This window comes from Acomys russatus, chromosome X (genome assembly GCF_903995435.1).
Source record: "Acomys russatus chromosome X, mAcoRus1.1, whole genome shotgun sequence".
Taxonomy (NCBI): Eukaryota; Metazoa; Chordata; class Mammalia; order Rodentia; family Muridae; genus Acomys; species Acomys russatus.
Genome location: NC_067169.1, coordinates 73,138,558 through 73,154,499, shown reverse-complemented (window position 1 = coordinate 73,154,499; position 15,942 = coordinate 73,138,558). Strand labels below are relative to the sequence as shown.

Genomic DNA, 15,942 nt, shown 5'->3' with positions numbered 1-15,942 from the left:
GTACTGCATAAGTTGTCACTCAAGTCTGAAACCCTTGGATCTTCTTCTTCATCATGATCTCAACAGCCAACTGATAGCCAATTTGTGTGCTGCCACTTGAAGCAACATGTGTCTTCATATCTCACTAGAATTACTATACTAGCTTTCCAAAGGTTTGCTTTCTATAGTCCCTTTCCTTCTCTATCATTCTCTCCACTTTCGCAGCACTAGTGATTGACTAATACCTCAGTCATGCTAAGCAAGCCCTCTATCACTGAGCTACAACCCCAATCCTGCCTCATTTTCCCTATCCTTCCCAAACAGTTCCACTAACTAGGGACCAATTATTTAAATGTCAAGATTATTGGAGGACATTTCATCCAAAGTACAATGGGTCTTAAGTTCTAGTTATATTGAACGTTTAATATTATCAGCATATGTTCAAAAAGGTTCATGTTGGTACCTTTAGTTATGTCTTCCCTCCTCACACACACACAAACTAAGTTCCATGAGAGCATAGGCCATATTCATCTGATTTGATTCTTTGCTATATTCTTAGAGCTTAGCTTTGTATGTAGCACACAGTAAGTATGCAATATATATTGACTAAATGTATAAAATCATCACATATCTAATAACTTTTTAATTTTTTTGGTTTTGGTTTTTCAAGACAGGGTTTTTCTGTGTAAACTTGGCTGTCCTGGTCTCACTTTGTAGACCAGGCTGGCCTCAAACTCAGATATCCACCTGCCTCTGCCTCCTGAGTACTGTGATTACAGGCATGTGGAACTGCTCCCAGCTCTTAATTTTTAATTTAAACTATTCCTTCTAAAATGTTTGTATCCATGTTTGTTTTCCTCTAATACTTAATATTTAAAGGTATTTTCCAGTAATACATAATTTTTTTTAAGCATTCCTAAAGACCTTGTCTATGTCATGGTTAGGACATTGATCACTGTCTTTCCATTTTGAATTACAACTCTGCGTTTTGTTTTCCTTTTGAGACTTATATTTTATGTGCATGCCATGCTTTCAGAGGACAAAAGAGGGTGTGTTATTCTTTAGAGTTGGAGTCTAAAGACAGTTATGAGCTATTCATGTAGGTGCTGAGAAACAAACTCAGGTCCTTTGAAGAAAAACAGTAAATACATACGTAAACTGCCGAGCCAGCTCCTGTTGCTTTAGTTATGTTTATATATATCTCCCACCAGATTGAGCTATTGGAGGCATTAGAAATATTCAAATCATAAGTCTTTCCTCAAAAGGTGGCTTGCCTGAATGGGTAAGAACGAGAACACACTGTGTAGAAGAGCCATGCCAGGGGAAGGTGTTGGGAAAATATTAGCAAAATGCAGACTTTAATGGGTTATATATTTTATTTAAGTATTATTATATTTAGTAAGTTAATAGCTTTTGTGCTGTGCACATAAACATCAAAAGGTGAAATTATTGGATGAACCTCAGATTGCCAAAGTACAGGTGAAAATATTATCTGCATCTCTAATAGCCAATATATAAGGTCATCATGGCTAAAGACTAAACTGTGGCTGATCTCCACAAAGTTGGCACAAAGTCATGGTTTGCATAATTCATGTATTTACAAGTTTTTCCCCTGCAATAGACAAGAACTATAATTATATTTTAGTTGTGGCTATCATGACCCTAAACATCTAAATCAATTCTCTGTGTAAATGGGATCTTTGGCTATGGCATTCTTTTGTTGTAAATCAAAACTATATAGCACATTACATTACATTACATATTCATCAATTTCCAGTCCCCCGCCCAACTCTTTGTCCTTAAGCTCAAATTTCCTTGTAGTGAATATTCTGGTTTTGGACTCTTTATTTTGGGTCTTGGGAGAAAATGTATTTGATTGCTGGAGCAAACTACTCAAAAGGACGCAGTGGGTAGGCCAGGACTGGGATCATGTCTTTATAGATTTGCTTATTATATTGTCCATAACTTTATCGTGAGGACAGCCCACCTACAAGGAAGGATTCTTTTGAAAGCTCTCTAGAGAATAAAAACCTACCATTCTTCCTTGTTCTGGACATTTACCACTCTGAGCATCTAAAGGTCATTTGCTTTAGCACTATACATAATGCATGAAAACAGTTTATGCAGAGCATGTAGCATGCAAATCTCCCTTATGACTTCTTATTTGTACAAACATTTCTCTACTAGTCTGATGAGCAGTATGCACGATTCTAAGATAAACCTTAGAGTTATCTTAGGTATACTAGTCTTTGAAGCCTGTCCAAGAGCTCCACTTGACCTGGCCCTTCCAAAAACATTCTTGAAACTCCATTTAGCTGAAGCTTTTCCTAGAATGCCCTCACATCCTCTTGACATGTTGCTGTCCATGCCTTTTCATTCATATTTAGTCAGAATCATAGACAGAACAACAGTTAATGCAAATCTAAGCTTTATTGAATTAGTAGGCATTATACAGAGATTGCAAATTATCACTGGTCCAGCACAGATATAGGTGTTTATTTCGAGGTGAAATGAGAGCACACATTGACAGTTTTACTGCTACTTGAACTATTTCTTTAAGGTGACTTGCTATGGACACAATCTCCCTCAATACCCATTCAACAGTCTTTGCTTTTACCTCTCCCTTCAGCTGAGGGATTCACAATATCTAAAGGAAGCTTTTAAAGGACCCTTCTGTATCAGAGGTAGTGTTGTGCCTGCATTATGCATCATAGAAGATATCTGAACAAAGACTTCATAAAAAAAGGGCAGAAGAGATATACTAGAGCAGAATTGAGATACATGAATTGTTTCAGCTAATTACCTATAGTGGCAAAAGTATCAACCAAAATTTAGAATAGTCTTTTTGTCTACTTAATAACAAAGCATGCAGTAGCCTGTGCAGACAATAGCTTTTAATAACAATCCTAAATCTCACTTGAGCACCAAGATGCATTTTAAAAAGTATAAAGTACATTTATATGCAGTGACTAGTGTAGTGGTTGTACTATGACCCGCCCCCAAAAACATGTTCGTTTATGTACTAATCTTGAAATTTTGTGAAATTATGTTATTTTGTTAAGCAGATATGGGAAGGTTTAATTAAATTTAGGCTCTGAAAATGAGAATGTTATCATAGATAATCTGGAAGAGTCATTAAAATTCCTGACAAAAGAGAGGCAGAGGTAGATTTTATATACAGAGGGGGAAGATGTTAAAAAAAAAAAAACCCAAAAAACAAAACAAAACAACAACAAAAACAACAACAACAACAACAACAAAAAAAAAAAAAAAAAAAAAAAAAAAAAAAACAGTGCGGAGTGAGATAAAGACACAATCCAAGGAATAATGACAATGACATGAAAAAATGCAAAGAGTGGATTTCCTCCTAGAGCCTAGAGAGGAGTGTTGTCCTGCCAATATTCTTGGCTTTAGATTTACAGCGTTAAGACATTCTCTACACTTGAGTGGAGAATGGGAACTGACTCTGACACAAATTCTGGTGCCCCATATTTGACCACTTCCCCTTGGTGCGGATGCCTGATGGCATTCAGAGAAAGGATAGACAGGCTACCAAGATAAGACTTGATACCCTATGTTCATATAGTGGGGGAGTAGGTTCCCCTCTGTCACTGACATAGTGGGGGGGGGGAAGGGGAATAGGGTGAAAGCAGGACGGAGGGAGGAACAGGTGAATACAAGGGATGGGATAACAATTGAGATGTAATCTGAATAAATTAACTTTTAAAAAGACACTTTAATGTTGTCAAAAAAAAAAAAAAAAAAAAGATTTACAGCCTTAAAAACACTACAGAACCAGAAATCTACTCTTTATCCCTCTGTGTTTGTGAGAACCTGTTACAGTATCTATAGGAATATGATAAAAATTTTAGTAGGAGGTGGGGTGGGGTATTGCTATGACAAATACCTAGAGATAGGAAAGTGGATTTGAGATTGGATACTGGGTGGAAGGTGGGACAATTATTGATAGTGTACTTAATAGAGAAACTATAGATTGCCTGAGCCGAACCATGAATGGAAATTTGGACGTTAAAGGCATTTCTGGTGAGGGCACAAAAGGAAATGCATATTGTATTTGGAATTGGAAGAAAGGCAATTGCTGTTATATAGTGGCAAAACCAAACCAAATCATAACAACAACGTATCCGAATTGTCTCCTTGAGTTTACTGGAAAACCAATCTTGATCTTGTAAGTGAGAATGTTGGGTATTTAGCTACACAGCTTGGCAAGCCAACTGTAGTTGTATCTAGTTCATTCTTACTGGGGGAAAAGAAGTCTTAGGGGAGTGGGGAGGAGAAAAGAGGATAATAGAATATATGATACATGATAGTGAAATTGGAGCTACTAGGGGGATGGTAGCTAGTGGTAGTTGTGGAGGTGAGGGCAGAAGGATAGAGTGAGGAGAGGAATAAAAAAAAAATATGTGTGAAACTGCCACAATGAGTCTCATTCCTTTTTAAGAGCTCAGTAGGAGGGAATTAAATTTTTAAACAAGGAAAGAAATAAGAGAAGAGGAAAATTGAAGAACGAATTATTATGCAAGAAGAAACCAGCACTTGGTTTGGTAAATTTTGTTAATCATAAAAGATGATAAAATGAGGAAAGTTTTTGTGAAGCTGTGCTTTGGAGCTAAGGTGAAAGATGTGGCCTGCCAGCTTTTGAATAGTGCTAAATAGACCATGCACAAACTCCTGGATTCAGTCAACTCACTTAGAGAAAACCAAGCACAGAGCTGAAGCTATTTAAGAAAAAGCTGTGAGGTCCTTCTTTTCTAAAGGTATGGATTAACATGATAAATATGGAAGTCTCACAACATTTTTGAGGATGCAATAATTACCAAAATGCTTCTGGCTTAGTTTGAAGGTGGCAGAAGGAAATGAGAAAACGCTGCCAGATCACTACGGGCAGAAAAGAAGCTAATAAAATTACCCCTCATGAAAAAATGTGATAACTTTTAGATTAGGAAAGGGAGCACCCCAATGTCCACCCAACTGTGGACACATAGGCAGAGACCTAAAACCTGGAGCAGAGGTCTAGCCCTACATCCAAGAGAGAAGAGCTGTAGCTCCAAAGGGTCACATCTGAGACAGAGGAGCATTGTTAGGCCTTAAGCCTATGGGGAATTTGTTTGGCTGTGCTTTGTTGTTTTTGTTGTTGTTGGGGCAGGTGACTCCTTTCTACTTTCTGTTCTCTTTGGAGCAGGAATTTCCATGCTGGCCCCAGAGTTATTTTAGAATAAATATAACTCATGTGTTCTTTTCTGGAATCCCTGGTAGAGAAAGGATATTGTTCCATGAGTGGGCATGCCCTTTCGGTATGTGTTAGATTGTCAAGACCTAGACTATGGGATTTGGAACTAATGACATTTGGGTGAGATTTTGGACATAGAGGTTGCTGTAATAGTTTGAGTTTGGAGAATGTTGAGATGGCATAAATGCATTTTACATTTGAGACAAATGTACATTTGAGGATGAGTGGGCAGGCAGGTGGTTACTTAAAAGGTTTGTCTACAGGGATTACCTAGTATCTAGATGTTAACTTGGTTGGAAAAAGAGTCATGAGATATGAAGCTCAAGATGTGTGGTGAGGAGATTATAATGTCTTAAGAGGATGGCCTCTAAATGCCACCATCAGCATCCTTACAGGAAAGGCAGAGAAAGACCAGGTACACAGAGAAGAAAAAGTATGGCCATAAGCCATACAATGCCATTGGCCCTCAGAAGACAAAACATAGAAGGGGCCTCTGCTGTAGCCTTTGGAGGTAGCATGAATGGTCTGATGCCCAGATGTTAAGCTTCTGGCCTCCTGGACCATGGGAGAATAAATTGCTAGGGTCTGAGACCACCAGATTTATGGTCAATTATTGTAATAGCCAAAGGAAAATATTCTAACCAATTAATTTGTTTTTGTAACATTCTGAAGAAAAATTTGGTAGAAAAGGGTATTTCTCAATTGTGTCAGAAATAAACACAAATAGATAAAATATTTCAGCTTAGTTTGGTTTTCTTTTAAAAATACCACTATGTACTTTTTTGTGGTTTTGGATGATACGTTTTGACCTAAAATAAAAAGTGCAAGTAGCTTGAACAGGACTGTTATAAGTCACATAAGTTAATTATGTATCCCCTGAAAGGTTTTCAAATGTTTGTGAAAATCATGTGGAATGCATTTAAATACAAATATATAATTTATCAATAATAGTACTTCATTCATTCTTGTTTAAAAACTAGAAAATAAGGCAAATTCACATCTAGAAAAGGTGATCCACATCAGTATTTCAACCTTGACCAGTTAGATAATATGGCAGGGTAAATGCCCCAAATTTCAGTCAAAGTTTACATTTCAAGATCTATTTTCTACAGCCTGAAAAGCTATAAAAACAAAAACAAAAACCTCAAATAAAGCCATACCACAAATATTTCAGAAAATACTTTGTAAAGTCAAAATTGCATACAGTAGTTATTTACATCAATTAGTAGAAGTTAAACTTTGTGGTTATTGTTTAAAAAAAGGTGTGTGAAAGTGGTATGTTCTAATGTGTCTTTGTGGGTGTGTACGTGGGTTTATGTAAGAAAAAAAGAAAAACATCCCAGACATTGTTACCCTCTGATTTCTCTACTTATAGCAGCTTCAGAGTATTTTGAAGTACACTATCCAAGTAAGAATGCACTAGAGTGAAAGGCAGCAGTTTAAATTACTATACACCATTATAAAGATTCTGTTTGTTTTGTCACATGTTTACATTATCTCCAGAAGGTGGCTTGCCAAGCCAGTCAGTTGTTCTTTTCTCTGAATGTCTATAATGTGCTTTAGAGGACTAGAATTAGAATTTTCTACATAAGAAATATACATACAAGCAATCTTTTACAGCAATCACAATCATCTGCATGAATTAGTCTTGAAATTACACTCCATGAAGTTACACCAATTATTACAAATGCACACTGTAAGAGAATAGACAAGTTAAGTATCACTTCTGCTTTCTCACATATTTAAAACAATGCTGAGCTTCTTTATCTTCTAGTGTTGTTTTGGCAGCATCACTGAAATGTGTTAATAATATAAGGTAAGTATGGTGATGGCAGAGGTTTACCTTGCTACGGGGGTATGGAATTGCTGCAGTAAGAAATATAAACACACACACACACACACACACACACACACACACACACACACACACACGCGCGCGCGCGCGCGCGCGCGTGCTCTAGCCAGAGAGCAAGGGTAGGAGGGGGAGAGAATTGCTTTTTCTTCAACTACCAAAGTAGAATGGGAAAAGGGGTAGAAAGAGAGATAAAACAATTGACCTTTCAAAAGTTTTCTACTGCCTCCTGCATAAAGAAATCTCTTCCCTCCCTAGGGAGTCACCTGTAGTTTCCCTACCTCTAAGTGGGTGAAGGGAGAAAGAGGCAATAGAGTGAAGAACTAGGAATCACTATTTTCTGCTAAAATCTAAATAAAGGCAATAGAATTTTCAGGCTCATCCCTAGGATAAACATGGAAGAGTAGAAATTTTCTCAAAAAATAGCTATATAAAGAATTTCTATAAGGCAGATATCTATGCAGAATTAGAAAATACTTTTTAAATAAAGTTGAAATCTAGCTGATCCTGTTAAACTTTGGTTTATTTTTAGCAATGAGAAGTGCCTGCAATATCATGCTAAAATACTAGACTAATGGTGAGATTAATTTCTGCCAAACAGACGAATCCATTAGCTTTCGCTTGAGATGGATTCTAAATACCTTGAGAAGGGGTTCTCTTTCAAAGTATGCTATTTGCACCTTCCCAAACATTCTCTTGGACTTTACATTATATGCATAAGATGAGCTGGCAGTAGGCAGTGAAAATTCTTCTTCTCATTTATTTCCTTCTCCCGCTTTGTCAATTTTTGGGGGATGTGGGGTGGGTAAGTGTGACCTAGAAAATTCAGTTTTAAAATCTTTGACAGACTGGAATGTTTGCAGAAATTTTAGGGTTCTTCCCTTTTTTTAAAAAATACATTCAGGTTCGCAGTCAGGTCATTATACACAATGACAAGTAATGTGCATCTTTACAGAGAAACAAATGTTTTCTAATCATGACATCTGGGTTTGGATTAGTGTACTTGCAGTACTCCTACAAACACACATTACTTCACCCAGATCAGCTTGACCTTTGTGGAAATGCATTTATTTCCACTCCAACTCTTGAGTGTATATTTTGTTCTTCTCAAAATGGATGGTTTTGTTTTCTTAAATGTCTCCACTCTCTCTGGCCTCGGGAATCACTTGGATGATGTGGCTCCATTGTGGCGAGAGCGTGATCTTTCCAGAGGGGCCCGCCTGTTATCTGTCAGACAAAGAGAAGAAGAAAAGACAAAACGGTGAGCTTTAGATCCTGACTATTGCACAGTGTCAAGTTGAGAGCGGTTTTCAAACAGTCTTGAAAAATCACTTCAAATGAATATGGAAATAAGCTGCAAAGAGCCTGGATCTTAGACGTTTACACTGCAGCTGCCAGGCTGAGTTCAAGAGTTCTGCAATCAGCAATAAATGATTTTTCTTGGTAAGCAGAGGCAGTGATGAAAGAAGGGAGGAATTCTCTCAAACACAAACCCCAGGTGACAACAAAACTCCTTGGTAAAGATGTTAAATGGAAAAGATCTATGTTCAGTGCCTTTTGTTGAAAAACTTTCCAACTCCCTATGAGTTTTCAATTTGTATGATGGTTACCTCTAAAGGACACCAGTGTGTGTAGAGGGTTGGGGGGGGGGGTCACAGAGAAAGCTTTTTTTTTTCTTCTTCTTCTTCTTCTTCTTCTTTTTTTTTTTTTTTTTTTTTTTTTACAGTGATTGCAATATATGGCAATCAAAGCAGCTACTGAGTTTGTCTGATTGTATGATGTAAACAAATTCAATACATTATATAGTCATTATGGGAATGAATAATGAATGGGACCTATTCTTGGTCCCATTCCCCCTACCCATCACAGGAAGAATAATCACTGTAGAGATGACAGTTGGCAAAGTTTAAAAGCATTGAAAGTTGCTGAAAATAGTTTTAGCTTTAATAGAGAAAAGGCTTACAGCTCTGCATTGCAATGATCACTACTATATTATTATCACCTCTGTTTTATGCTCGGCTTAAATGCAATTGATGTGGGTGAAAATCCCTTCCTGGCAAAAGCATAATATACTTAGATTCTCTATTTAGAATGAGACTCGGTCCCCAGAAATAATGACAACCACCAGCACTTACATAAATGCTAACACTTTACACTAGTTAATTTGCTAATTCACACAACATCCCCGGGAGGTAAGCCCATTTCATTCCATCCTATTATCTCTGCTTTAGCGATGAAGGTTACACAGCAAATCAATGGTATGATGGGAGATTATAATGCAAAGTTAACGCCTAAATGTCAGGCCTGCTTTGTTCAGAAGTAGATGTTGGAGCCTCCCAAGCTGCTATTCATTTCCTCCCTAAGACTATTATGGCCCACTAGCATATCCTGCCTCTCCTTGGGGAGGCTGGACTGAGAAGTACTTAAGTTGTTGTTGTTGTTTTTGTTTTTTGTTTTTTTTTGTTTTTTTTTTTTGTGATGCCTTTCTGGGTCTCGCTATCATCTCTTGACTGATTCCGGTTGTCTGTGGTCAATACATGGCAAAACTTTCTTGCACCCATGACCTTGGTTTCATTAACACCACCTTGTCAGTGCACTGAACAAACTAGTCAGAAGCTTAAAGCACACTCAGTGCTTCAGAATGCAATATTACAGAAAGGTGAGAAAGTAAGAGGCATTCTGTACTTGGAGATACATCTGAATGATGGATTATTTGGGTATCTTTTTGAAGATACCATTAAATAATCCATTATTTAATTTGTGATATGGATCACAATTCAGCTATAAATGTGAAGATAACATTCCTGGATAAAGAGCTTATTACTCAGGTGGCAGTGATTTGCAAACAGATTAGTTTGGGACTTCTTAGGAAACATTTAAGACTTAAGCTTGCATTACAAGCATTAAAACTTCAGTGTTATTCTCAGATATGAACATGATGGCAGCATTCCCATAGAGTTTTGCCAGGTCTGAGAAAAAAGCTGGAAGATTCACTGGAAATCCTACAAGCTAAGTCAGCAGCTATCTGTTCTTTCATCCAGGAATGCTTCTGGTACCCCATAACATCACCAAACACCTAGTGGATCACCTCCAAAATTGCAACCTCACAAGTGTTAAATGACAGGATGTGAGGAATCACAACAACTTGCAACTTCCTGGTGGCATTTGGTGAAGAAAATGCTTTTGAGTCAAAGCAAACTGACTCAAGGACAATAAAACATTTGGAAAGTGGCATATATATTAGTTCAGGACACAAACCCAGCTTTATGGCAGACAGAAAAAAGAACTATTTTAAATTTTTTTCTATCCCATTGGGAGTCTAGTGGATTCTGAAATTAATAAGATAATTACATGAAGAAGCAATTCTGTAAAGGTCACCACTTATATATTTGAAATGTCAACCTACAACCTTGTTTATTAAAAAAAAAAAGCCATTAGAAACAATGGCAACAATTGCTGATCTGAATTTTTAAAAATTAATTTCCAGTTCTTTACATTTATGCTAAAGATAATTTTGCCATAAAAATTCATGTTTGTACCATGCAGTTCTATGGATTAAGCTATAAGTGGATCTCATAAAGCACACATGCGCATGCACACACACACACACACACACACACTCAAACACACTCACATATACTTCTGTATTTTCATATGCATACCTAGATTTTCCATTTGTGTTCATATTCTAGTGGCTAATAATCTAGTTATAACAGTTTTTCATGCTTGAGTGACTTCATCTTTGAATAAGAGACTGAAAAACCACCAAATGAGTTATTTGAAACATAAATTTTATATTTATGGTATTCAATACTAACAGACATCATAAGTTCAGCACCAGATTTTTAGGTAAGAAAAATTGTTAGATATTATTGCTGTCAGAGGTAATAGAGTAATTGAGGTGCTTGCAAAATTGATGGCAGTTGTTTGGAAACAGGTGGAGGAAATGAGTGGTGTGCTATACTATTTGGGGCTTGATAAGGCCTATTCAGAATCAAGTTCATTTCCAAGTTCACCATTATTTGCTAAGCAACCCCAAACTTATTTTCTTTATTTCAGAAAGGCTTGTCTTTGAAATGCTCTGTATATAGGTGAGGAGGTTCTCATGCTTCTAAGGTAATTGGAATCATTAAAGAGTGGTGCTAAAGATTGTCCTATGGAGGCAGATGGTCTTCAGAAAACCTTCCAAATCTGTCACCAAAGGAGAACTTAAGCACATATCTTGGCTTTTATGGTTCTGTACCTTCTATCAGGCTACCAAGTTCAAACTAATGTCAAGGCTGTCCTTGTGAAAAGAGGAAGAAAATCCATGCCTTCTCTAAGCAAAAGGGCATGTGGTATTCATCACTAAATCTTGTTGAATATTGTAGTAAATGGGTTAAACACACTGTGATACTGATCTAGAATCCACTCATATAATCATTTAGTTAGCAACTATGTAACAGAGAAAATACATACATGTCATTAGGTTTTAGATGTATACTTAAACCTACATCATTAATTTTATTGTTACTTAAAATGTCAAGTAAAACGACCAAAGACTAAATACAGATCAGACATAACATAAAACAAAAAGGACGTAATCAGACTAGAAGTCTCATTTCTGAAGTATGCAGCCTGAAGGTGTGCAGTCAATATCCTAATAAGGTGTGTCCAGGGCTGTATCTTGCATCGTACAGGAGATGGTCAAGTTGAGATTGAAACTATGATTTTAAAAAGGCCATGTCCATTCCTTCTTCCTCTCATAGTGTGGTTTCCCTTTGTTGTCCTCAAAAGAATACTATATTACACTAAATCTGTTTGAAGAAAAAGTAGGGAAGAGTCTGGGACTCATTGGCATAGGAGACAACTTCCTGAACAGAATTCCAACAGCCCAGGGCTTAAGGTCAACGATTAATAAATGAGACCTCATGAGGCTGAGAAGCTTCTGTAAGGCAGGAGACACTGTCAAGAGAACAAAGCGACAACCTACAGACTGGTAAAAGATCTTCACCAGTTCTACATCTGACCAAGGTCTAATATCCAAAATATATGAAGAGCTCAAAAAATTAAACACTATAAACCAAATAACCCAGTCAAGAATGGGGCTTAGAACTAAACAGAGAATTCTCAAAAGAGGAATATTGAATGGCTGAGAAACACTTATGAGCATATACAGGGGGAGGTAATCCTCCTCAGGAACAGTCATAGGGGAGGGGAATAAGGGGAAAAGGGGAGGGAGGGAAGAATGGGAGGACACAAGGGATGGGATAACCATTGAGATGTAACATGAATAAATTAATAATAAAAACTTAAAAAAAAAGAAATGTTCAATGTTCTTAGTCATCAGATAAATGCAAATCAAAACAACCCTGAGATTCCATCTTACACCCATCAGAATGGCTAAGATCAAAAACTCAAGTGAAAGCATATGTTGGCAAGGATGTGGAGAAAGAGGAACACTCCTTCATTGCTGGTGGGAAAGCAAACTTGTACAACCACTTTGGAAATAACTCTGGTGCTTTCTTGGAATACTGGGAACAGGGCTACCTCAAGATCCAGCTATACCACTCCTTGGAATATACTCAGAAGATGCTCCACCACACAACAAGGACATATGTTCAACCATGTTCATAGCAGCCTTATTCATAATAGCCAGAACCTGGAAACAACCTAAATGTCCCTCAGTAGAAGAATGGATAAAGAAACTGAGGTATATTTACACTATAGAATACTACTCAGATATAAAAAACAAAGAAATCCTGAAATTTGTGGGCAAATGGATGAAACTAGAAATGATTATATTGAGTGAGTTAACTCAGACTCAGAAAGACTACCATGGTATATACTCACTTATAATTGGACACTAGCCCAACAGGGATGTCCCCTGAAAGTCTTCACTTACCAGGAGATTAGAATAGATGCAGGGACCTCCTATTGGGACTCTAGGTGAGAGAAGTATGGGCGAATAGGGAAATAGAAGGATTCAGAGCATCTTAGAAACCTGTAAGAAGAAAATCATGATGGGCACATCTGGACCCAGGGGGCTCTGCTCAAGCTACTGCACCAACCAAGGACAATACATACAGTAAATATTGAACCCCTATTCAGATTTAGCCAATGACAGGACATAATCCACAGTTGTGTGGAGAGTGGGGATTGACTCTGACATGAACTCTGGTGCCCCATATTTGACTACTTCTCCTCGGTGGGGAGGCCTGGTAGCACTCAGAGAAAGAATAGGAAGGCTACAAAGATGAGATTTGATAGGCTTTGACCATATGGTGGGGGAGGAGGTCCCCTTCTGTCACAGACCTAGGGTATGGGAATAGGGTGAAAGCGAGAGAGAGGGAGGACCGGGGGAGACAAGCAAGAGGATAAAAATTTAGATGTAATCTGAATAAATTAATAACTAAAAAAGGAAACAAAGAATAGTGTCTTTAAAATATTGAGCTCAAACTAGACATGCAACGTGCTATTTTATCCTGTCTTGTAGATGTTTTCTGTTATTAAATATCTGGAATATATTACTAAAACATGATTTTAATGGATATATTCATTTTATTATGCAAATATATAATAATTTGCCAGTCAATTCTTTCCTGGAGAATATTTAAGCTCCTCCCAATATTTGGTATTCTAACAGTGTAGAAATGCTATCCTTATAATTACATCCACATGTATGCGAGAACTGTATCCATATGTATCACAGAGTTGTATCCACACATATGCTATAGTTATATCCATATGCATGCCATATATAGAAGAGGTATTACTAAGGTATGCAGAAATAACCCCAAATTATATTAGAGAATAGTTGTGATAACTTAAATCCCACTGACAGTAGATGAATTTGTCTGTCTTATCTCTTTGAGTAATAATCTTTTAAAAAGTGCTAATATAAAAGGTGAAAAATGACATGTTTCATTCCTTTTGCCTTTTTTTCAAATATTAGTGAAGTGGAACTTCCCATATATTACCATCCATTTATTTTTTCTTTGCATGCTAGCCTTGTTCTTTGGTTGTTTGTTGTACTGCTTGATTTTGCACATGATATACTTAAGATAGCAATGGACTGAAATATATATTAGAATATTTTCCTTAGTTTGTTGTTTGCCTATTTTGTGTTGCAGGCTTTTAGGACTGTGCAGTTTCATTTTTTAACTATTTTTACATAATTAAATTTATCAACATTTATATTTTTATATGCCTTTTATTCTCAGCTTTCTCTAGTAGACATTTGTCTAATAGACATGTCTCTAATAAACAGACATTTGATAAGCATGGTCTTTAAAATTTAACCCATTTGCATTTAATTATTAAAACTATCTTCATTCATTTTGTTTCACAATGCCAGATAAACTTCCACACTACTTTGTTTTTCATTTTATTTGTTGAATCATCAATTACTAAACTGATTCATGATATCCCTGTTACCAAAAATTTTAAAATATCATAGTTTCTATTACTTTGACATCAGTATTCTGAATTTTTGTATAAATTTCTTCTCATTTCATTACTTGAGCCTCATAATAATTTTCCCATTTATTACTGTTGTTATTATTGTTATTACAATCATTATTTGGCAGACACATCTGTACTATGTAGTTTAGGTTCATCTGGAATTATAGTCCCCTGGCTTCTGTCTTTTCAGTGCTAGGAATATGGATGCGATATTTATGATATGTCTTAGTGCCTGTTGGAGCTACGCCTCCATCATTTATAGTTTCATTTAGAGCATACACTTTGGTTGGTAGTGTGTCTCAGTGGTAGAACATTTGGCTACCATGTGCAAAGCTCTTGGTTTAATTCACACACACACACACACACACACACACACACACACACACACACACACAAATTTCTGGGCCACATTTCAGCAGTGGACATGCCATAATGATAAAGTACCCTCAAAAATAACAAAACTAAATAAGCAAAACCAATGAATCCCAAGTCTACTCAAGTGACAGCTCAGTATCCAGCTGTGAGTCTCAGGTGTGTGTGTGGGGGGACCGGGGGGGAACGCGGGGTGGGGGCGGGCTGGAACACAGGCCTGATATATGTTAAGCAAGTGCTTTCCCAATGAAACATAATGCACTCTCAACCCTTTTAATGACTCTTTTTTTTTTGAATTTTCAGGTTTCTTGTTTTCTTGAAAATGTAACAGGGACCTTTTCCCTGTTTTCTGATCAGTATTTCTGATGTTGTGGCCACTTTTCTTTGGGAAACAGAGCAGAATTCACAAGTATTCAAAAAAGCATCATCAGTTATACCCACACAGCACGTCTTGTTTTGGCTCTGTCACAAATGTGAGTAACTGCAATCAAATGTATAGTTTTTTCACCAATGATAACGTCTAGTGCTTCCAGTTCGTGAACTTCATGCTCTCATATTTTGTAGTATGCTTCAAATTTTGGGTATCTACCAGACATCAGTTTTCACACTTTATTGACCTGCTTTATTCCAGTGAAATTGCATACACAGGATGGTATGTAAAAATGCATGTGCAGGAGTCAGTCAATTACCTCTCCACTGAACAATTAAAGAGCCTAGCACCAGGCTGGAGAGATGGCTCAGAGGTTAAGAGCATTGCCTGTCCTTCCAAAGGCCCTGAGTTCAATTCCCAGCTCATAATCATTTCTTCTGGCCTGCTGGTTCACATGCAGGCAAATATACTGTATAAAGAATGGATAAATAAATATTTTAAGAAAGGAGTTCTATCCCTACTTACTCTAATTTCAAGGCTAGTGCAGTGTTTTTAAATCTAGAAACAGGCCACGTCTTCTAATCCATATTCTTCATTACATGCAAATAAATCAATGCAAAGAAAACAGAAACCTAGATTACTGTAGTAGTTCAGGTTGGCACAAGAGTGGAAAGT

General features: G+C 37.0%; 1 protein-coding gene across 3 annotated transcripts in view; it reads right to left on the bottom strand.

The window, feature by feature from the left end:
* Positions 1-7,957: 7,957 nt before the first annotated feature.
* The window catches only part of Diaph2 (diaphanous related formin 2), a 730,565-nt gene continuing 722,580 nt past the window's right edge, over positions 7,958-15,942 (bottom strand). For all 3 annotated transcript variants that reach the window (XM_051142209.1, XM_051142210.1, XM_051142211.1), the window contains one exon: positions 7,958-8,309. In XM_051142209.1, coding sequence (XP_050998166.1) covers positions 8,245-8,309 — 65 coding nt within the window. In that variant the 3' untranslated portion in view covers positions 7,958-8,244. The remainder of the gene's footprint in view (positions 8,310-15,942) is intronic.